A 23,019-nucleotide genomic window follows, 5' to 3' on the forward strand; every position below is an offset into this window, starting at 1 on the left:
GTGTGGGTTTGTGCCTCTAATGAGGTACAATGATGAAGACGTCTACAAGTTATCTTTACAAGAGGCTCGACAGAATTCAAGCCAAGATGGAGATTGTTGGTGTATGATGTCTTGTATTCCGTCGCAGTTTAATCCAGGGAGTACTGGTGCAGCACCTAGACAGCCAGGACGGCGGTCCCGCTAGCCGGTTAGCGGGCCGTGGGGGTTGCAAGGGGGCAGGAGGCCCCCCTGCACAGCAGCGGGTGTAGGGGGCGCAGCCCCCCGCTCGAATTTTTTTATTTGAGGGCAATTGTAGTTTAATTCGGATTATGTTGGAAATTGTAATTTGATCCGGATTAGGGTTTTTTTCCGCTATATATTTGTAGCGAGGGTTTCTTTCTCTGTAATGCAAGCAATACGGAGAGGTGTGAGAAAGAGCATTGTAACCCTATTCTCCATTGATAGTGAAGCAGGATCTCATCTCACCGGGGACATAGGCAACCTTGCCGAACCTCGTAAAATCTGTGTGCATTGTTTGTTTTGTTTTTCCATTATCTTCTGCATCGTTTTAGGGTTGCGTTTCAACACATATGATTCCTGATCACCTACTTGTACGTATATGCCTCATGTATGGTTGGGTGATGACATCTATCTATTCTGCTTTCATAAATGCCCCATTATAACAAGGTTTCAAGAATTGGTAAATTGGATTGGAAATTTCCCAATTTAAATTGAAATCGACCGTCATCGATTATGCTTTCATAAGTGCCTCTCCATACCAAGGTTTCAAGAATTGACAAATTAGATTATGAATTTCCCAATTCAAATCGAAATCGATAGTCATCGATCCTGATTTTGTAACGATTCAATACAATCATTTTTATGAAAATTACGAGGTTTGAAACTCGAAGTTCACAGGAGTGGAATGGGATCCTGGAGATTTTATCTCTAAAAGACAAACTGAACTGTGCTAAAATTATTATTTCATGCCACATTCCAAAGAATCGGAATCGGAATCGAGTCTGTTGAATCGGAATCGGAATCGAGTCTGTTGAATCGGAATTGTTTGAGGCCGATTCTGATTTCTGTATTTTTTTAATCTTCAGGTTTGATGTTTGTTTGTTTGTTTTTGTTTGTTTTTGTTTTTTTTTTTTGTTTTTTGTTTTTGTTTTTGTTTTTGTTTTTGTTTTTGTTTTTGTTTTTGTTTTTGTTTTTTGTTTTTTGTTTTTTTGTTTTTTTGTTTTTTTTACCATGGTTTCCTCGATCAAGTCAGTAAAATAGTCGAAAATCAATGAAATTACCTTTTGTAATAAAAAAAAACATCGTAATTAATTGAATCCAAAACTCTAAAAAAAAAAAATTTAATAGATTTTAAGAATGAATTGGTTCTTCTTCCCAATTCAAATCTTTACCATTCAGGCTGATTCTACACTATAGATTTCAGTCGATTCTATTGATCCAAATTTTGATCCTCATAAAATGGAAACATTTAGGGGTTTTGATCAATTACCCGGATGGTTAGACTGTAGTCTAATCAACTTGTAATGGTAAATCACCTTTTCCCAATCTAATCCAAAAATCATATGTCATAGATTAGATGTTCTCTCTTTATTGCGGGTGAAAAAAAACTCGATCATTATTTATTAAAAACAAATATACATTGCATGTATACACAACACTCAACACATGTCTTTTTTACTTAAAAATTGCCAACTTGAAACATATATATCCAACGTGCATGTAAGTGTTGCAGAACCAAACTCTTGTATTCCATTCCAAGTAAAAATATTCTATTAAATTATCCACAAATAATGGAGGGTAAAAAGTGGTTTACAATATCCGATGACACTAACAAAGGTATCAATTATTATTATTATTTTACTACTTTAGCCTGTTTCAGATTCAGCCTCCACTAATATGAAGTTTGGCAAAATAGGGCAACACTGTTGTTATACCACATGACATGATTTATGTATCCAACAATACTAGCATAGATAAATATAATTGGGTTTGCAATAAGACATTAATTTCACGATCCAATTTGGCACTAAAATAGTAAAAAAAATAAAAAAAAAATTTAGGGTACCTTAGGGAACTAATTAAAGATCCATTTATATAACAATTATAAATATAAAGAATGTGACTGACGTATAAAAAGGAAATGGTGCATTCATGCAAGGAAACACTTGAGAAAGTAAAGGCTATAAGGGCTTATAGGCTTCTTTATGTTGGTGATGAGGCAATTAGGAAGTTGGGTGATTGACTTAGGGGTCTGGGGTGGGGGAGTGGATGAGAGATTGCCATGAAAGGTTGGTTTGTTGGTGGTGGCTGCTGAGATATATGGGCAATTAATAGATTAGGCGCAGTGGGTAGAAAAGATAGTGGGAACACAATTGTCACCACCGAGAGATACATGGCCATATGGGGTTCAAATTTTGATTACTTTCAATGAAAGAGAGAAAGTCTAGGTATCATTGTCAAGATAGAGAGAAGAGGAGGAAAGGATACCACACTTTTATATATATATATATATATATATGATATATACCAAATGCCTTGCGTACTATCAAAATTAGTATCTAAAAATAAATAAATAAATAGTGGTGTGATGTCCTCCTTTATCACTTAGGACAAGAATAACTTGATGTAATGTAGTCATGTGAGGGTCTATTAGGCCAATAAAAATAAAATACTCAATAATGAATCCCATCTCCTAAATTTGTCATGTAGTTTCTAATAATAGAATCATAATCCTGTTTTTTTTTTTAACCCAACTATTGCCAATGCCACTATCCTTTCCTTTCGTTAGGGTATCAAATTAGAACCAAAATCGAATTGAATCCTAAGTTCATATACTTTACAAGTTCTCTTGGCTCTCACGTTGATGCAAAGACTACATTATCAGGCAAAATTTTTTTGCCATAATATATAATACTACTTTGGTCTATAGATATACAGTATTAGTGGATAGAAAAATATAAGATGGACTTAATTATACGAGGTTGGATATGCAACATTCATGGATATAACTTTATAATACTTATATATTCTGATATTATATTTCAAGAGAAAAAAGAATCACATGAACCTAGTATTGGAATTGAAATCGAACCAAGTACGATCTAAAAACGAACTGAATCGATTTAATTTCAGTATCAAATTTCAGAGACGAATTGGTTCATGTTTGGTTTTGGTTCACTTTAGCACCCTTGAATCAAACCGAAATCGAATGGAATACTCTGAACCAAACCAGCTGACAAACATACCCTGCCCTGAGGGTTTTTTTTTTGGTGAAGGCGGAGATGTAATGAAATTTATGGACCCCACACATAAAAAATTATATATAATGAGAATATGCAAATGATTCATGCTATCATAGCGATTCAACACTCCCATGACTAGGGAAAGGATGGGGGGCGGGGGGGAGAGAAATAAATTCTATCACAAGAGGTAAGAGGAAGAAAAAAGCAAGGAAACAAGCATAGAAGATGAAATCTCAAGAAAAGAAAGTGTCGCCGGATTTTGGCAAATTCATCAGCAGGAAAAGTTGCTCTGATGTTGGCATTCGATAATCCAACTTTAAGATGTTCATTAACTCTCAACTGCAAGAATGAATTTATAATAAAATAATAAAATAATAATAAAATATATTATCCAAATGGATTATTCATATTTATCCAAATTATCATGTAAATCTTCTATCACTGGGGCATATACGTACACACACTCTCTCTCCTTGGATATGAATGTACATCAAATCCATATGGATTGTCTTTAATTCATGTCTCTCAATTGTCTTAGATTTTTACTTCATTTTCTAGTGTTCTAGTTGTTGAATCTTCAAGAATCAAATAGATTCTGATATGGATTATCCAAACTCGAATCTAGATATCTTTTGACCATATTAATATACCCCTAAACAGATACAGATATGAATCTTCAGCTTTTTTACTTTCTGTTTACATCTCCTTCCATCTATTAAATGATAATTATCTTAAAGAAATGGACATCCCATTTTCCCACTTACTATCTGCTTACATCATTTATGTATCCTTGATTTAATCACATTGACCACTAAAAATCTGCAAGTGATCATAATTTGCCTCCAAGTCCAAGAAGAAAAAGAGGATCACGAGATAATCCATAGGAGATCCTTTTTGAGAAAGTGGGGTTTAGTCATATCCCTGTCAAATTAACCTCCTTTTAACCCTAACCTCCTCAATATAAACCTCCCTCTTCCTTAGGAATGCAAATCGAGGCCCAATGATTGTATGAAAGAGCCTAATGGATTGAGTTAGTCTAAAGACACTACTCCAATAGATGTAGGAGCTTTGTATGCATGATTTGATCAAACCAACTTCAAATGACTTATTGCCTAGATCGATGGAGTGATTCTGTATCAGTGGTTCAGTACAGATCAAAGATAAAAAGATTTAAAAAATCATTTTTTTTAAATGAAAACCAAGGATATTTTTGTCCGATTAAGATTGATATAAAACGACTCAAATCGATATGAACTGAGACTTAGTGCCCGTTTGATTTTATTTTCAGAAACGGTTTTTCCATTTTTTTATGCTCAAAAATCGAAAAACACTCAAAAAACCATTTGATTTTTTTGTTTCGTTTCACTTGTTTTTAGAAACATAAATAGAAATTTATGTCTATTTCTGTATCTGGAAACAGGAATGGAGAAACAAGTTGGACTTGTTTTTCTGTTTCTAGAAACAAGAGCGACAAAAATTGTGAAAAACTCGATACTTCACTTGACTTACCCAAACTGCAACCCATTGTTGAAACTTCTCGCTATTTAGATGCGGCGATTCCAACTTGGTTATGCGAAGCTCATAGTTTCGGATTGCCTTCATCCTTCTGAAGCTCTTCTCCATAAAGCATATTTATAACTCCAACGCCATGCATGCCTTCACTCGTGAGTTGCATTTCTACAACATCATGCATTCACTCATGTCTTGAACTCGACTACACTATTGAAAATGTTTTGGGAAATAGAAAAATCAAAGACCTTTTTGTAATTTCAAAAGTTGTTTCTTAGCACAGAAACGGCAAAAACTCTGCTATTTCTAAACGCAGAAACAAGAAAATAAAATCAAATGAGCCCTTAAACTTTTTCAATTTCGTTGTAAAAGGATGGGATTCAAAGTTTCGATTTTGTTTTGTGAGAATTTTTGGAAGTTATATATTTTTGTGTTTAGTTTTCAAATTTATATCTCTGGTTTCCAAAGTCCAATACGGCCGGACCCTTCAAGACAATGATGTCAATTTGATGTCTACAGGTCCACGCCCGGTGATTTAGGGTTGTGGTCGTGACCGAGTGGCAAATAATTTCTTTCTTTTCCACTGCTACTTACTTCTGTTGAAGCTCAGTGATAAAAGAAGACCACAGCCGCCTACTCTCACATTCTGTCATTTCCAAGTGAACAGTTTATGATTAATCTTCTTTACCAAAAAAAAAAAATCACCCTTTCCACTCGAGAAAATCGCCTGAAATGGTAGGACCAAGAAAAGTGTACGCTCCCAGCCATAGTGTAGTCCTACACTCCTACTTCATATGCTTTAAAATACCAGAATCCAGTACCGATTCGAATTGGTATCGGCTGAAATTGGATAAGAATACCCTTTATTATCATTCAAAAAATCCGATTTTTTTCAATCTTATTACCCCTTATTATCCTTCCGTTTATACTGATCCAGTGATACGGTATGAATCAAAAATGGGGATCCAACAGGGTCAATATTGATCCGATCCGATCCAATTCCATTCATCAAACTCCTACATAATAGACCACTTAATACCTACGGCACACAAACCTTCCGTAGCCTCCTCTCTCTCTCTCTCTCTCTCTCTCTCTCTCTATATATATATATATATATATATATCTTAATCAGTAGGTGTGAAGTGATGATAATAAATTAAGAGAGGGGTAATGGCAGGAGGGATGGAGCTGTTTCAGGATAATCCCCTCCACTCAAATCATTAAATTCCACAAATATCTAATTAAGATCCGCGTAACTCCCATACGTCCATCACTAATCAGCCCCTCCCATACACATTTCACATCTGGCCGTTTTAATCCATGCGAGACGGCGCACGATTTCCAACTATAACAGATACATTTCTCACTAACTCCAGCTAGCTACACTATATAGTGATCTCTATCCTCCATTTCTGATTCATTGTTCTTCCCTTCAAATTTAGCTCCTCTCCAACCCCTAAGCCATTAATCATCTCTCTCATGGATAACCATTCTCTCAGAAGCTGGTCAGGATATGAAATGGTGGCTTATGAAGAAGACCCATTCATGTTTTTGGACCAACAACTACCCCTACCAGATTTCAGGTAAGATGACAGTCTTTAATTTCCTTCTGATCGATTACACTTCTTTACATTTTTTTTTTGTCTCAATATAAACTAATTAATAACTGTGTTAATTTCTTTGAAGTGAATACCATACTCCACCTCCACTGAGTTGGCAGTGGGAATTCCCTCTGATGGAAGCCTTCCCTACCGACCCTGATGGGTTTATGGAGGATCCCTACATTGGAGTCTGTGATGAATCAAGAATTAAATCTGAAACCCATGAAGAGATTGTGTCCTACAAAAGCAATAGTGAAGAACCTGGGGAGGATCGAGTGAAAACGAATTCGAAGAAGTTGAAGAGGTGCAGAGAAGAGAGGAGGAAGATCAGTAGTAGTAGTAGTAGTAGTCCAAATGAGTTGACTCGGAATGCCATATCCCGTTACTTCTACTTGCCAATCACCCAAGCTGCTAAGGAGCTTAACGTTGGCTTGACACTGTTGAAGAAGCGGTGTAGAGAGTTGGGCATTGGTAGATGGCCTCACAGGAAGTTAGTGAGCTTGCAAACCCTCATCGAGAACGTTCAGGTATATATGAATGCATCTCTCTCTCTCTCTCTCTCTCTCTCTCTCATTAACTTGCACATTAATCTGAGATGCGTTACGTATAGAAGGAATGGGGGCAGAAGAAAGGAGAAGAAAATGAAGCAGAGCTGAGAAATGCCATAGAGCTGCTGGAGCAAGAGAAGAAGTTAATGGAGGAGATGCCGGATAGTCAACTGGAGGAGAACACGAAGAAGCTTAGACAAGCCTGTTTTAAGGCTAACTATAAGAAGAGAAAGCTTATGGAGGTGGAAGTAGAGTCCTTGGATTCTTCTGCTACAACAACCACTAATGCATGCATGGAGACGTACTTACAATTACGGGGTGGACAAAGAGAAAAAAGAAAAGAAAAAGTAAAGCATGATTTCTTCGCTTGATTCTTACTGCTTATTGTAACTTTTACTTGCAGAAGTTTTAGCTTTAACCATATATGTATTGGTCCCCTGTCTAGTCATTTTTCGTGTTTATTCACGAGGAAATTAATCTATTTAGTTCTACAAAAAAACAAGCTATCCATTTATCACCACCTACATGCGAGTAATAAAGCCATAGCGAAGTTCCTTGCAGAATACCACAGCTGAATCAAATGCAGTGAGGAATAAAGAATGAATATGATAAGTTAGGTGTTGCCTTGTTACGGTTTTGGAAGAACTCAACCTCATAAATCGATTTACAAGGTGAGGGGACCTAAGACTATATCAATTATCATAGGAAATCGATGTAAGATCACAGCCCCCATAAATTGATATGAGATCGTAATATGCCTACTCCACACACGGGAGGTGAAAAGACGACACTGGCCTCATCTCTAGTGCAAACGTCCTCCATCTCATTGATCCATTGGCTGATGTTATCTATGGCCGGGGAAGAAAATAAAATAAGAACTCGATTTTGGAACTTAAATTGTTGAATTATCTTTCGTTTTGGAACTTAGCAGTTTGAAATTAATGAAATAAATGAGACGGTTATTGTGTATACTTAGATTCTCTTCTGGTTTAATGACAATAAATGTAGCCTCTTTTAATTCTTTTATTTGGGGCTTTCATGGATTTGATCCTCTCTAAAGAATTTTTTCTCCAACCTAGTTTTCATGTGCACGCAGCCCAACATTTGGGGGCAATGCAGTCCGGGAATAAACATGTAACTTCATGTAGCATGTGAGAGGTTGGTCATGGGATCGACCCAATCTACGGCCATGGTGCACACTGCACAGTGCAATTAATGTACATCCAACAGCCATGAGCAGCCACATGTATGCCCGAGTAGACGGGCATGCAACCATCGGATATACATCACACACCCGTCTGGTCTTCGATGCATCAAAAACCTCATCGTCGTATAAGATGGATTCCTCTCATCCAATCTCAGGTGTAATTCAATGTCGACGGGCGAGCCAAGGTAATCCTGGGAATGCTGGGATTGGTGGAGTTTGTAGATCTTCTTCCTCTCTCTTCTTGTTCGGTTTTTCGGTGGGGATTGGATGGAACTTTGCTTTGGTCGCTGAGGTTCTTGATATCCGAATGGCTTTGATTATGGTGATTCAACGAGGCTTCTCCAACATCGTCATTGAAAGTAACAATCTTCTTGTTTTGAATCTTCTTAATCAGAGTATTCTTACATCACCATGTAGAGTTCGGCCCATCATAAATGATTACTTTGCATTGAGATGTAACTTTAGTTCCATCACCTTTCTTCATTGTTATTGAGAAGCTAACAGTGTCGTTGATGCATTTGCTACTATGGGTGCGAGGTTTTGACACTCTTTGTTTTGGGAAGACACTCCCCCTCCTTTTTTGTCCCTCTCATCATTCAAGAACTTTGTTGTAATAATAAATTTCTTTCATCAAAAAAAGGGAAAGAATTTGGCTACTACCTGGGTTGTAGTTATCCCTTGCTGGCAGCCAAAGATATAGAATAATTCACTTCCCTTTAGGATTAACAAATACCCTCTTAGATTAAAGTATTTTTCAAAATACCTTTTTAGATTCCATTTCTTTGAACAACAATTAAAGCTTCGTTTGATAACGTTTCAAGAAACAGAGCAAAAAGCGTTTGATAAAACTGTTTCGTTTCACTTATTTTTAGAAATAAAAATAGAAATTTTTACTTATTTATGGTTCAAGAAACGACCCAGGCGAAACAAGTTGAAACAAGTCAACTTGTTTCGCCGTTTCTGAAAACAACTTGTGGCAATTCTTTCACTGGTTACTATCGATTTCTAAAAACATGACTTATCAAACACCTTCAATTCCGTTTCTGTTTCTAAAAACGAAATTTATGTTTCTGCCGTTTCTTGAAACAGAAACGACAGAAACGTTATCAAACAGCCCCTAGGTTTCATCTAAAAAAAACCCATGTGGGTTTGTAGGGTGGGGGTTTAATTTTTGAGGTGAAAAGTGACAATTGCTTGTTACATGAGGTGTTTTTGTCTTTGTCAAGCGTTAGGTTACATGAGCCATTTTCTAATACCCTTGTACCCTTCTGATTGTTATAATAGGAGTGGTTAAAAGTTAAAACTAGGGTAACCAACCACAAGGGAAATAACAGAGATTTTTATTATTTTTAGGGAAAGGAGAATTAGATTACTAATCAGATGATATACTGTTCGACTAGTAGCTGTGACTTGCCCTTCTAAAACCTGGTCAATTGAACGATTCAAACAATAGATATGCATGGCCATGGATACATGAATGGGTATGCTTTGCATTTGAGAGGGCATATTGAAAACGGTCAGTGACCTATCCGCCCCGCAACGGTGCTAATTGAAGAGTAAGCAATCGGATTAGGGAATGACAAATTGGTGGGAAAGAAGAGAGAATGCCTAATTCAAAAATCCTTCATTCCCTTTTCCTCTCACCAGTACTGTAATCTCCGCTTAATTGGTGTGAGCTGATAATGATCCTGAATCCTGATCGGTCTGCATCGACCTAGATCGATATTGATACCCAATACTTGGAACCCTAGGAGGGTACTTGGAAGGGTGTTTGGGAAAGTATCAAAACCTAAACCCAAGGGGAAATGAATTATTTCATTTTGTTTAGTAGCTCCAAGTTCAGGTTTACGTGATTCCTACCTTCCTCATTCAAGAATCCACTCTCATTTGCCGCTCTTTCCCATCTCGGGACATGAGCTACTCCCGCTGAATTTTCTCCCACTACATATGATGAGAGCACACTCACAGGGTGATTCACCAGGGCAGGGCCTTTGCTTCTGCAACCAAATGCGTGAGCGATGTGTCTCTCCAAACCCCTTGTCCTCTTACTTTGCCCTCAAGTCATTAACTCAGATTTGCTCGTTTAGTGGAGGTGAACAATCCATGGGAGGATATGCGAGATGGCACCAATCCGATTGTCTCCAACTCACTACTTTGATGGGTTTCTATGCAACTTGCGAAAATGATCGCGAGGCTTGTCAAATGTTCAATGAAATGCCCAACCCAGATACCATTGCTTGGAACGTTTTGATTTCCTGCTATAATTGTAATGGTCGAACCTGAGAAGCTTTGTGCCTGTGCAGTGTCCTGCAAAGTCCCCCATGTATGGTCTGAAAACTGATCATGTCACTTGCCTTCTTCTCTTCCAGGCATGTGCAAAACTTGGGTGCTTCAGATTTTGGTGAGAAGATTCATGGTTACATAGATGAACATGGCTATGGAGATGCTTTCAATACTCGAATTTACTTATTGCAATGTACTCATGATGCGGGTGAATGGACATGCCTTTTGAGTGTTTGAGGAATGTTCGAGGGGAATGGGGTTACCTTGATTGCAACAATATCGGGGATGCCAATGAGTGGTCATGAAAGACAAGCCATCTTAGCATTTGAGGAGATGAAAATAATGGAAGTTCTCCATTATGTAAAGACTCTTGTAGGGGCTCGTTCTGCTTATAGTAGTATGGTGGTTTGGTTGATGAAGGTATGAGGTTCTTTGGTTGTTTCAGGACATAGTTTGGTTTGCTGGCAAGCATCCATCATTATGGGTGCATCATCAATCTCTTGGATCGTGCAGGTAGACCACAGCGGATTCCACCATTTCCAAGAAGGATACTGCTCCTGTGGGGATTATTGGTAGTGGTCCACCATTTGGGGGTGGGGAGGGGAGAGATTATTATCATTCTATTATTCAGTTTATCATTCATGATTGTAGATTACAGTGGATCTCCATCTTTACAAGAAGTGTACAGTGGTTGGTATGCTTAAGCTGAGATCAGCTCACGGACAGAATTTTTATTGATGTTATCCAAAGGAGTGTCAGTGAACTCTGATAAGATTGCTCTGAACTCATCTCCTGTGAGGGTTTCCTTCTCTAACAGAACTTCGACTAGCTTATCAATTGCCTCCCGATTATTCCTAATGTGGGTCTTTGCAATTTCGTAAGCACTGTCAATTATTGTTCTTACTGATGTATCGATATCTTCTGCAAGTTTTTCTGACATGGCATTTCTTGCTAGCATTCTCAGTACTACATCACTGCTTTGTACCGCGGATCCGTCAATGCCCATGGCCCAATTTCAGACATTCCAAACATGGTTACCATCTGGCAGGAGAAGACATGTATCAGGTAAATTTAGAAATTCACTTAGATATGTTTTTACATAATGGATACCAAAATTTAATTTCTATGGGACCTACCTGTCTTGCTATCTGAGTGATCTGTTGCAGATCTCCAGCTGCACCAGTTGTAATCTCTGGTTCGCCAAAAATTACTTCCTCTGCTGCCCGTCCTCCAAGACCTCCTACTATTCTAGCAAAGAGTTGCTGCTTTGAGACGAGAGCTGGATCTTCACCAGGTATGAACCAAGTAAGCCCACGGGCTTGCCCCCTAGGTATCAGAGTAACTTTCTGTACTAGGTCATGCCCTGGAATTAAAGTCCTGTTTATGGCAGATAAATAGGAACATTCTTAGCAATGTGGTTACAGAATTACCATATTCAACTGCCATAGTGCCATTTTTGTTGGACTATTCAAGGTATTCTCACTTTGCTGCATACTTGTCATTCAAATTTCTATAACAATCTGATTGAATTATTATTATTGTCTACCTTTTGGGAATAATGCGTTACTTGGTATATAAATTTTTGGAAATGAACCACCCAAAGAAGGCCCTCCTATGAGGGACCTAGGAAACAGGGCCTCAAAAAAAAAGTGTCAAGCTGATAAGTGACTCTGAAATCCTAGAAGCTATGGAAATGACAGAATAAAATAATTCCAAGGACCTATAAATGAAATTCCATGTAATGTTATAGTGAACTTACGCGCAAATGGCATGCCCAATCTCGTGATAAGCCACCAGAATTTTGCTCTTCCCGTCAGTCATCATGGTTCCTTCCATTCCTGCGACGATTCTGTCAACGGAGTCATTGATCTCTTTCACCGTTATCTTCTCCTTGCCTCTCCTGCCAGCGAGAATGGCAGCTTCATTCATAAGGTTTGCCAGGTCTGCACCACTGAATCCTGGTGTCCGCATGGCTATAACACTAAGAGACACATCCTTATCAAGCTTCTTGTTATTACTATGAACCTTCAGAATTTCTTCTCTTCCTCTCACATCTGGCAATCCTACAGTCACCTGTGAAGAAAATAAAGAAAATATCACTCAATATTCTGACAAAGAATTTGAGGTCTACTAATTGGTGTGATTATAAACAAAAGAAGAGTTTTGAACATTTTTATGATTACCCATTGCAATTCATCATAAACTTTCATGTACTAATACTGGGGTCAAGGGTGGAGGGCAGGATTTGGAGTAAATAGATTTATTCGGAGTCAGTTCTATTTATCATCAGACTCAGTTTTACCAGGGGAAGCATGTAGGAGCTGCAATGTTTTACTTTATATTATGTGAATGCATTGAGTTGTTATTGGAGTTGCTAGATGTAGTCAAGACTCATTCCAGCAGAATTGTTTTGACTCTACTAAGAGAACTGACAGAATTCGATACTTCTCAGACATTATTCTAAACCTTTGGGAAATTATGATAATATAATTAAGGTCTTCTTTAGACAATTTGGACTCAGTTTCTTCATTGTTTGTTGATGATGTCTAGGAAAATCCATGTTTATGTCACTAAGCATGGGTAAGAAATCATAGTTTACCTGTCGGTCAAATCTTCCTGGCCTGAGCAAAGCTGAGTCAAGAATTTCAGGTCGATTAGTAGCAGCAATGACAATCACTCCATTGTTCTCACTGAACCCATCCATTTCAGTGAGCAACTGGTTCAGTGTCTGCTCCCTTTCATCATTTCCTCCTCCAATACCTGTTCCTCTCTGCCTTCCTACTGCATCTATCTCATCTATGAAGACCAGGCATGGTGAATTCATCTTTGCTTTGTTGAATAAGTCCCTCACTCTTGAAGCCCCTATCCCAACAAACATTTCAATGAACTCTGAACCAGAGAGAGAAAAGAAAGGGACTCTACCTTCTCCAGCAATGGCCTTAGCCAACAAGGTCTTCCCAGTCCCAGGCGGGCCAACTAGCAGAACACCTTTGGGAATTCTTGCTCCAATTGCAACAAACTTTTCTGGACTTTTTAAGAACTCAACAATCTCCTGAAAGTCTTGCTTCGCTTCATCAACTCCGGCTACATCGTCAAACGTGACTCCAGTGTTGGGTTCCATCTCGAATTTTGCTTTGGTCCTGTAGGCATATTATATAGGTAAGAAACACCTAATTTTTCTGCGATCAAAAATTGAAGTGCAGAGTCTATGGTTTCAAACATGAGGAAATCAGAAGAAATGAAAAAAGAAACAATGAACTGACTGTTTTTGCATTCTGTGAACCTTCTGAAAATTCCTAGTCCATATCCACCATCCCTCTATAGCTAAATGAAAATACAAGCTAAAATTATTAGGAACAAAATACGTGGGCTGCCAGTTGAGGTCAAGCTACTCATATGCTCTATGTGCTACAGCACTCTAGCACCGTAGAAACAGTTGGCTTTGTGCTAGCCAAATTGGTAGGGAAGGCAGATTCATTATGACATTCTCTGGATCCTCGACTATAGTAATCTGAGCCACTGATTTCATGGTTGTGTGGTTCTTGTTGTTTTGGTCAAAAGATTATTTTGAGAAGTATTAGAAGTCTTAGACCCATAGTTAGGACTTTCTGAACCCCATGGTAGAATAGGTAGTATATGCCACACACTGACACACCATGCACTCTTAACCCAAGGGGGTAGCGCAGTTGGTGAGCAACGAACTTGGTACGAGCCGTAAACTCGGACGTCCTGAGTTCAACTCTCACTAGGCACACCTTGGGCCACTCACACGGGGGTGTTTAGTGCTCTTCACTGCTTTCGGTGAAAGTTGAATGGTTCTCATTCAACCCCGGTATGACCCATTCCATGCGGTTGTGGGGTCAGTATAGGCCTGCAGGACTAGTTAGGCCAAAATCTTGGATACCTGTCGTTAGCAAAAAAAAAGACACACCATGCACTAATTCACCAGATTTCATGTTGTTCATCTGGGTTCTCAAGTCTTGGCTAATTCTGTGGCTATGAGGGTGTAGTGTTTGAATAATGGTAGGCAGTGTGTGTGAGTGTCTACTCACTAGTGTGTGTGTGTGTGTGTGCATGTGTGATATGTTTTTAAGAAATTTGTGCGGTGATATTTTGTGGCAATTTGTTTTTCGTACCTGCCCAATCCAAATGGTAAATTGGGTCCCTCAGGATTATTGCTAGGTATTCCTCTCAAAAGTAAGGATCCAAGCAAAATCAATGGGAAGGCAAAATTTCCCAACAAATCAAGAAGAACAGCTCCCATGTTGACCTCCATTGGATGGGCAGCAAAATCCACTTCCTTCTCTTTGAATTTCCTCAGCAACTCTTGAGGTAATCCAGGTAGCTGTATCTTTACTCTCTGGATTTTGTTGAGTACGGGATTAAAGATCTCAGCGATTGCAACTGTCCCATTCTCGAACAGGTCTACCTTCTTCACAGCTCCTTCTTCCAAGTACTGCAAGAATCTTGAGTATGACATCCTACTTGAAGTAGATTCTACTGGAGCCTCTGGTTCAGCTTGAGCAGGCTGAACCAGAGCAAATCCTCCCCCTACTAAACCCAAACCAGCAGATTTTAATAACTTTCTCCTATTGAATGTGGTGTCTGAAGGTCTTTTAAGACTTGGGTTTTCTTTAGTTATGCTTTTCTGGAGCTGGTTTTCCTTGGAGAGGTCAGGAAATTTGCAGATTGGGAGGTGGGAGACAGAAAGGGATAGGGCAGGAGACATTTTGATCAATGGATTGGTGAGCTTCACCTCGTGACTGAGTCTGAGATACTCCAAATACTGAAACTGGAACACTGGGTGATATGAAGTTATTGTTGTTATCTTGATCAGTTAAGACCTCTTGCCAGTTATTTATCTTTGGGGAGGAGGTGGAGTAGAGAAAAGTGGGATGTTCCAGCACTTTCATTGGCATATAGTTAGTTTGTTCTTACAGTGTTATCCATTTCATTCATGAAGGATCTAGATTCTCATGTAGTTTTCATGGTTGTTGGCAGAGAAAGAAGTCATTCCAGTCTCTCTTGGAAAAGAAGAGTATATGCCATGCTGAACACCAAGGGAGGTGTTGGGGGAGGATATCATCCTTCCTCCAATCAGCCCACTAAACAATACACGTGGACAACTATGGATGGTTAATTGGGATTTTCTGATCAGGGATAAATTTCAAAACATGTCTTAATGTGTAGCTAATATGGAAATTTAGCAATTTCCCTTCATGTAAGACTGCCAATTGGGTGGTGGGAACTCCTTGATAGCGACTTTGTGATTGTCAATTTGTGATTGCCTAGTGTAAGCAAACTGAGAAAAATGCCCAACGACACGTGAAGGGTATGAATTGAGAGTTGAGATATGGAAGTTTCAAGATCATTTTATCCAATCCAATGAGATTTGAATTATATGGACCTACTGGGCTTATGGCTTCTAAGGTTTTCCAGCCAAAACCAAAAAACAAAATCAAGCTCTACTATCTCTTTATCACATAACATTTGGTGCTAAACCATCTGATCTAATTAATTGATCATTTCTTATATAGCATCTCCTTTAAGGCGACATCCATCCTAATGGATCAGTCGCAGGGATTGCTGTCCGATTCGTCAATTTAAAAAAAAAAAAACTGACCCATATTGATATCAGTTGAGATGATCTCCCGATCGATCCTGAGTTTTAGAACCTTGATGCCACACCTATTTGCCAAGAGACCCCAAAGTTCTGGCTGTTAAGCTATTTGCCATCTCTTTTTCTATGTCACACTTTTAAATTTCAGAGAGAAAAAAAGTAATGGCAATTTAAAGCGCAAATCGTAACTTTCATTTGTGCTTCTTCCCTAACCACATCAATAAATTTGTATCTGATGTGGTCATTTTAAAAAGCTACAGAAGAAGGCAAGATGAAAATTCCCTCATTGAGGGAATTAGAAAATGAGTATTTCAAAACAGGAGTTCTGGTAAATGTAGATAAGGTTTAATGGATTGAAAGAAAGATCTCCGATATTTCATAGGAGAAAATTTTCTTGCAGTGTGGGTGCCAAAAACCAAAACTCAATTAGGGTCATTAATGTCTGCCTTTGTGGCTTCCGTGTGTCCTACAAGAGGAACAAGCTAAAGAGAGTGAACGTCGAGATCCAAACAGAAGAGAGTGAGCACCGAGATCCCTCTGCAAACAATATACTTCAAGAGTAATGAAAAAATATCGATCCCCTTTTGGGGGGTTTACCTTGGTATTTATAGGCAATGGCTGAAGAGAGGAGGTTATGGAGAGTCCGATTTTGGCAAGTAGTTTTCTTCGTAGGAGATCTCTTGGGAGAGTCCTATTAGGAAACCAGTTTTTTGTTTGGTTCAGATTCATATCCGGGTGGGTCTCTTAGAGATACCTTTCATGTGTGTCAAATGTTAAGATTTTGTTGAGCTGACAATAAGATCTGCTTGAGTTGGTAGTGGATCCCCTGTGCTTTCCTTCTTTATCTAGGATTCTTTGAGCGTTGGTAGCTCGGTCACTTGGTTGAACCTGGGAAAACGGTCGCCAGGTTGAGCGCTAGTAGCTTAGTCGCTCAGTTAAGTGCTAGTAACTCAGTCGCTCGGTTCAGTGATGGTAGCTCGGTCGCTTGATTGAGTGATAGTATGGGAGGTTGACTCTTTAGGGATGACCCATGGTTGCTCCAGGCCACGTATCGCTATCAAATTCATTAGCTGTATTTTTACCCTCATCATCCCCATATAGTACAAACTTGATATTACGCACTCTTCCAATACCCTCGTAGCACTACTTCCATGCCTAAGTCAAGGGATCATGGTTGAAGGAAAACTGCCACCTATTTCATATTAAGTAGGCCTATTTTTATCTTTTTTGTTTGGTTGCAAAGGGAATTTAAAGGGAATGGAAGTGAAATTTTCATACTTAAAAAGGAAATGTTTGTAATCATTATCCCATATGATCCAATGTGATTATATAAACTATCTAAATTTTTTTAACCATATTTAATAATGATACAAAGGGTTTTGGATGCAAAGTGAAGTGAAATTTCATAACTGAATATAGAATAATTTGAAATTAATGTTAGTCACATTGAGATAATGGTTACATACATTTCCCTTCTAGGTATAAAAATTTTTCTTCCCCTCCCTCTAATTTTCCCTACAAGCAAACACACCTCACAAGACAGAATTCTGGAGTCCTGAGAGCTTCTGCATTTACAAATAGACTAGGCCAGCCCACTGTTAGTTAAAACGCGTTTAAAACGTGGTTGTGTTTTTTTACCGTTTAAAACGCGTTTTCCCGTATGCTATTATACAATACGGAAAAAAATAGAAACGGTAAAAGAATCCGTTTTAAACGCGTTTTAAATGGCCGTTTTAAATGCGTATCTGTTTTTTAAGGGGTAAAATAGGAATTTTATTAAAAAAATTAATTAATTTAAAAAAAAAATACCTATTAGTAAAATTGGAGAGTGAAGACAATATGGTACTTGGTTTTTTGCAGGTGTGCTTTGTGGAGAAGAACTTCAGAATGATGAAGGCAATCCAAAACTGTGAACTGCGCACAATTAGGTTGGAACATAGAAATAGACATAAATTTCTATAAATTTCTATTTCTGCTTCCAAAAACAAGTGAAACGAAACAGAAAAATCAAATAGTTTTTGAGGTATTTTTCTGTTTTTGAACACAGAAAAACATGTTCTGAAAACAAAATCAAATGGACCCTTAAGTATCCATTCATATGGTGAAGAGAGAATCTCTTAATCCACAAGTTCTAATGTTGGATGGAATTTCAAAAAGAACAAAAAAAAAAACCCCAAAGATAAATTGGGGTAGAAGGGAGAATAAAGGAAAGTGAAGGAATAGGAAAAGAGAAAAGTAGACTGCCGAGTGAAATAGATATTCTGTGAGGACTCAATCGTTCTAAAGAAGAAAATAAGAATAGACTTTTCCTATCAACCATTCCACCTGTCATTAAAGGGGGCCATTTTCATCGAAAACGACGGTAGAGCGAACAATAAGCTTTACTAGGGCTATCAGTGGCCCTAACTAACGGTTATAAAAAAAAAATTCTTTTTGAATATTTATAAATTATTCCTTTTGGAATTTAAAAACACTAAATTATTGTATTTTTTTTTTTTTCCTTAGATTCATGTAGTTGATCCTATTTAGTTAGGATAAAATTGAATTATTGTCATTGTTCTGGGCTATCATTCGCCATAACTAATGCCTTAGGGCCTATTTAGTTAGGATAAAATTGAATTATTGTCATTGTTTTGGGCTATCATTCGCCCTAACTAATTGCCTTAGGGCCCATTTGTTTACAGGGGACTTGATGGGGTGGGATTTCTGACAACTTTTCCACAAAATAGTGCAAAATAGGATTGTTTGGATGAAAAGGGAGGGGGAGCTGTGGAATAATTGTCAGATGGTTAGGGTTTCCTGTTGAAGGCTTGTTTCTTCCATTTCTTTCCTTTCAAAGTCCCACCGAATAGGTGGGACTCTTGTGGGAAAGACGAAGGAAGGCGATTTGGTGGAAGAAAGACGAAGGAAGGCAATCTCTTAAGCTCTATGGCTTCTTCCTCAACTCAGTTTATTCTCTCCCAGCAGAGATAAGGCTACGATCTTCTCTGCAGCTCTGTGTCTTTTTCCTCAACCCAATTTATTCTCCTAGCAGAGGTAAGGCTACGATTTGGGGTGGAAGAACAAATGGGTGAGAAAAAATTCTGCATCTAACGCTCTTTAGTCGGCTCCTCCTTTTTTTCCAGAGAACGGAAATCAAGAGATTGAAAGAGGAAAAAATCAGAGAAACAACAAATCAAGAAAGACCAGAATCTTTCTTCGTCGTCGATTCCGATCATCTTTAGCTCGGTACCATCTCCTACTTTTCTTTTTTCTTTTTTCTTTTTTGTTAATTAGTATCTATTCTGATTATATTTCTATCATCTTCTTGTTTGATCCATATGAGATGAGATTTATGTTTCTCTTAGGTTTTCTATCATCTTCTTGTTTGATCCATATGAGATGAGATTTATGTTTCTCTTAGGTTTTATTAGCGGCTCTATTCAATTGTTGTTGTATATCTTTTTTTTTTTTTAGCTGCTCAAGCAGGTGTGTTTGATTGAGTAAATTTCAGTTCTAACACGAGTCCCCTTTAATTTTCTTTTCATGTTCCTTAATAAGCTAATGGGGTTTCTACTTTTTTCTCCTTCCCTTACGAATCATATTGAATGATTTGTTTCGTGTTTCAGTAGCTTTTGGATAACCCTTATTTAATGTCTCTTCATAGATTCTCTCCTTAGAGACAATCATGCGCTTAATTGTTTAATGCTTACTCAATTGCATAAGAATCTTTATAATCGCCAAGGAAAGGACCCATCAAATTGAAGATATGAATGAAGATCAGCCAAATAAAGAAGGAAAAGGGACAGTGGATCAAGAGTTGCCCAGAAGGAACTAAATTCGCTTTTATTAAAATGAATTTATCTTTCTCATTTTAAATAATTTTTAGATCGGTTTTAGACTTGGTGTTTGATTTGGGTAGAGATATCTCTCCTATATGACTGCTATTCCTTGATGGATTGTTGATGCAACCATTAAATTCATTGTATCAGATTGTGTTGCAGCCAGCTTTAAGAGAGGGATCACTACAATTAGCCTCTTTAGAATAATTTTTTATTATCTAATTTAAATTAATTAATTAATATTGTTGAATCCCACATTTTATTGTAACCACAAAAATAGAAAGGTCACATTAGTAGGCCTTAATGTGATGATGTTATTTAATAATAGTGTTCTTGTAATTATATTGGAATATAGCAATTTTCCCATCAATTATAAATTCTGATATCCAAACATACATGGGGTGGTAAAATTCAAATTTCCCAAGCCAACCAAACAAGCATGGGGTGGGAAAGTTATCATTTTCTACAATTTTTCCATTCTTGTCATTCACCCCAACAACATGTGGGACTCATGTCATACAATCTACAATCCTACCCCAGACTCCCCTCTAAACAAACTGGGCCTAAATGATTCCTCTTGTAATTTAAGTACCTTAATTTAGTGTAACTTTTGGGTGATGCTATCAAAACCACCTGGCTTAAATGAGAAGAATGAAACAAGATTTAGAAAGGAATATTAGGAATGTTGTTTAAACTTGAGATATGGCAAATTAATGAGACTAAATTTGATGGATATGTGTAGACCTCAATATCCTTATGTTCTTCATATGTTAAATTTCAACTCAAATGAAATTAACCATATGGCAAATAAAATCACTTTCCAAAAAAATAAATGGCAAATAAAATCATGATACCTAAAGAGTGTATATATGGGTGAGGTGGCTATATGATTGAATTAGAGTTCAAAATTGACACTTGGCTAGACCGTTTCCTAAATATCTACTGATCCTTAATCGTTTGGGTTTTAGGTGGGTTTGCAGATTTGGTCCAAGATCATTTGGTTAAGAAAAAAATATTATATTTCTTAAGACCAAAATCAATCTATTTAATAAATAATCAATTCAATTTCAATTTTATTTGGACAATCTCAGCTAGACCTATATATCGATGTGGACATGGAAATGACACCCCTATGTACTACCCACCTAAACGAGGGTGAAGGAGTAAGCATTTGGAATAATTCCACTTTGATTGACTCTTAATATTTAAATGAGTTTATTATACCAATTGAGACTATCCACTTAGTAATTAATTGAGTGTTTAATTTGAATAATTCAGCAACTCGACTATTAATAAAGAAAGAAATTCCCAGTATTTTTGTTTTGGGCCATGTTTATGTTTTTTATTGTGTTACCCTAGTCCTGTTAGTCTGGTGAGGGTGACATCATGTCACCCCTCCGGGCTTGACTTTCCGTATGGATGAGGGGAAAAGATAAAACATGTGGGACGGAGAGAGGGTTTTGAGTTTCACACTCTCCACTTTCGAATTGACCAAACAACAACACAGCTTGTTGGCCACCACGCCACTACGTACGGTGACTTGGTAATCACCGTCCCCAGAAGCTAGCGTAGGTAATGGAGATTACAGCAGTTAAGTGGGGCGATGACCCATCGCGTCTGTGATGGTAGTGGAGTCCATATTCTCAGTAGGAACTGTGAGTATCGGATGATTGAAAATATCTAAAGGGCTCCCAATTACCTAATGTTCACGTATCGATACAACGACTGTAAATGATCATCGTGTGTCATATCTAGGCGTGCACTAATGGATATGAAAGAGGCCTACTAAAATAAAACCGGATATTTGAATTGAATGTACCTTAAACCATATGGTTTTGAATTTAGAAATATTCCATAATGTTTTGTTTAATTGATCAATCTTAGTCTAACTTAATTAATTTAATAAATCCATCAATTAGGATCTAAATCTATTAATTGAAAGAGTTTGATTGAATATGCAGCAAATTAAATTCCATTAACACTATAAGTGTAGCATAGTTCCTTTCTCTACCAAGCGACGAAAGGGTATTTTGTAGTGTGGATTCCAAAAGCATTGCTTCTCACAAGAGGAAGTTAGGGCTATAAGAGCAAATCACATAATTAGGGGGGGAGATCTTACTTATCCGATTCTCTCCACCAAGGATCTGCATGGCATGTTTAATTTTGAAGGAATCCATATCTTTTCTATAAGCTGTAGTATAATAATAAGATTGCTTCATTGTGACCAAGTGATTACCAGGTTGAATTATAAAATAAATTTTATATGAAATGAGGGTAAGCCGATCAACATTATGACTCTGCCTAGACCTCATAGGTAAGAGCCTCGTGCACTGAATACCCCATTTTTTAATTTGTGCATCTTCGTCATTATCGAAAGTCTAAACCTTCAATTTCAATTCAAGAACCTAGTTACCCTTTAAAATTAAGTTAAGGAAGAAACTTAGGCTTTAAGAACTATTGAATTCATCGAAAGCCTAGCCCTCAATTGGTGTTTTGCCTTGGCACACCTCTTTATTTATTATTATTTTTATTTTAATTAAAAAATTGAATAATTCCCACATTGTTTTTTCATTTATTAGGTTCTATATAATTAAATAAATCAACACAAATTCAACTCAGTTTACTAAAAAATAAAAAAATATCCCACATCTCCTTTCATGGGTTCTAGAATTAATATATACAAAATCCTTCTTTGATTTTTAAAAAGGTTTACAAAGAAAAACCCAACCCTCTCTCTCTATTTTATACATAAATCAATAAATATATCAACATCTTACCAAAAAAAATATATATATATATATATATATATATCAACATTGAATCCTTCCCCCCTTTTGAAGGAAGTTCTATGAAACAACACGTACCTCTCTATCTCTCTCATTTTCAACTGTCACTATTCTTTAGGTTTCAAGTGGGCTGTGCTTATTTGAGGCCACAAATTATATTTCATTTATTTATTCCAATGTCTGTATGCAATATTTGTTTGTCGAGAGAACTTGAGAGAACAAGTGAAAGTGGGGTGCAATTCAATATGAAGAAATAAAGTGGTGGTAAACAGGTTATTTTCTTATTTTGATTTCTAGATGTGCAAATAAAATAAAATATAATATAGTAGGAGAGAAAAAGTTCGTTTTTAATATAGAAGAGTTTTAGTGAGTTTTGTAATATGCTTATTTAAAAAGAATTAT

The 23,019-nt window shown here is 37.3% G+C and overlaps 2 protein-coding genes and 2 long non-coding RNA genes across 6 annotated transcripts; 3 read left to right on the plus strand and 1 right to left on the minus strand.

Moving 5' to 3' along the window:
• The first annotated feature begins 6,269 nt into the window (after nucleotides 1–6,269).
• Nucleotides 6,270–7,271, plus strand: LOC122076255 (protein RKD1-like). The gene is made up of 3 exons (XM_042641584.1): nucleotides 6,270–6,334; nucleotides 6,438–6,879; nucleotides 6,963–7,271. Exons 1-3 carry the CDS (start codon nucleotides 6,270–6,272, stop codon nucleotides 7,269–7,271), a joined length of 816 nt encoding a protein of 271 aa, XP_042497518.1.
• A 2,261-nt stretch (nucleotides 7,272–9,532) lies between these two features.
• On the plus strand, nucleotides 9,533–15,792 carry LOC122075612. Of its 2 annotated transcripts, none has more exons than XR_006139298.1 (3): nucleotides 9,533–10,810; nucleotides 10,904–11,455; nucleotides 11,557–11,933. It is a non-coding gene; the product is annotated as an uncharacterized LOC122075612 (long non-coding RNA). The 2 variants fall into 2 exon arrangements; XR_006139297.1 differs by lacking the exon at nucleotides 9,533–10,810 and adding an exon at nucleotides 15,392–15,792 and having other exon boundaries at nucleotides 11,280–11,455; nucleotides 11,557–11,684.
• On the minus strand, nucleotides 11,009–15,119 carry LOC122075611 (ATP-dependent zinc metalloprotease FTSH 6, chloroplastic-like). Its single transcript, XM_042640694.1, is given in 6 exon segments — nucleotides 11,009–11,377; nucleotides 11,380–11,431; nucleotides 11,527–11,767; nucleotides 12,150–12,463; nucleotides 12,990–13,530; nucleotides 14,527–15,119. Coding segments are annotated over 6 exon segments (2,028 nt in total). The 3' UTR covers nucleotides 11,009–11,090.
• A 2,986-nt stretch (nucleotides 15,793–18,778) lies between the features above and the next one.
• On the plus strand, nucleotides 18,779–19,530 carry LOC122075613. Of its 2 annotated transcripts, XR_006139299.1 has the most exons (3): nucleotides 18,779–19,046; nucleotides 19,136–19,357; nucleotides 19,414–19,530. It is a non-coding gene; the product is annotated as an uncharacterized LOC122075613 (long non-coding RNA). The 2 variants fall into 2 exon arrangements; XR_006139300.1 differs by having other exon boundaries at nucleotides 18,779–19,357.
• The last annotated feature ends 3,489 nt before the right edge of the window (nucleotides 19,531–23,019 follow it).

This window comes from Macadamia integrifolia, chromosome 4 (genome assembly GCF_013358625.1).
Source record: "Macadamia integrifolia cultivar HAES 741 chromosome 4, SCU_Mint_v3, whole genome shotgun sequence".
NCBI lineage: Eukaryota > Viridiplantae > Streptophyta > Magnoliopsida > Proteales > Proteaceae > Macadamia > Macadamia integrifolia.

Coding starts and splice junctions, on each gene's coding strand:
- LOC122076255 (XM_042641584.1), top strand. CDS start 6,270: ATGGTGGCTTATGAAGAAGACCCATTCATGTTTTTGGACCAACAACTA. Junction 6,335..6,437: donor CTACCCCTACCAGATTTCAG/GTAAGATGACAG, acceptor ATTTCTTTGAAG/TGAATACCATACTCCACCTC. Junction 6,880..6,962: donor CCCTCATCGAGAACGTTCAG/GTATATATGAAT, acceptor CGTTACGTATAG/AAGGAATGGGGGCAGAAGAA.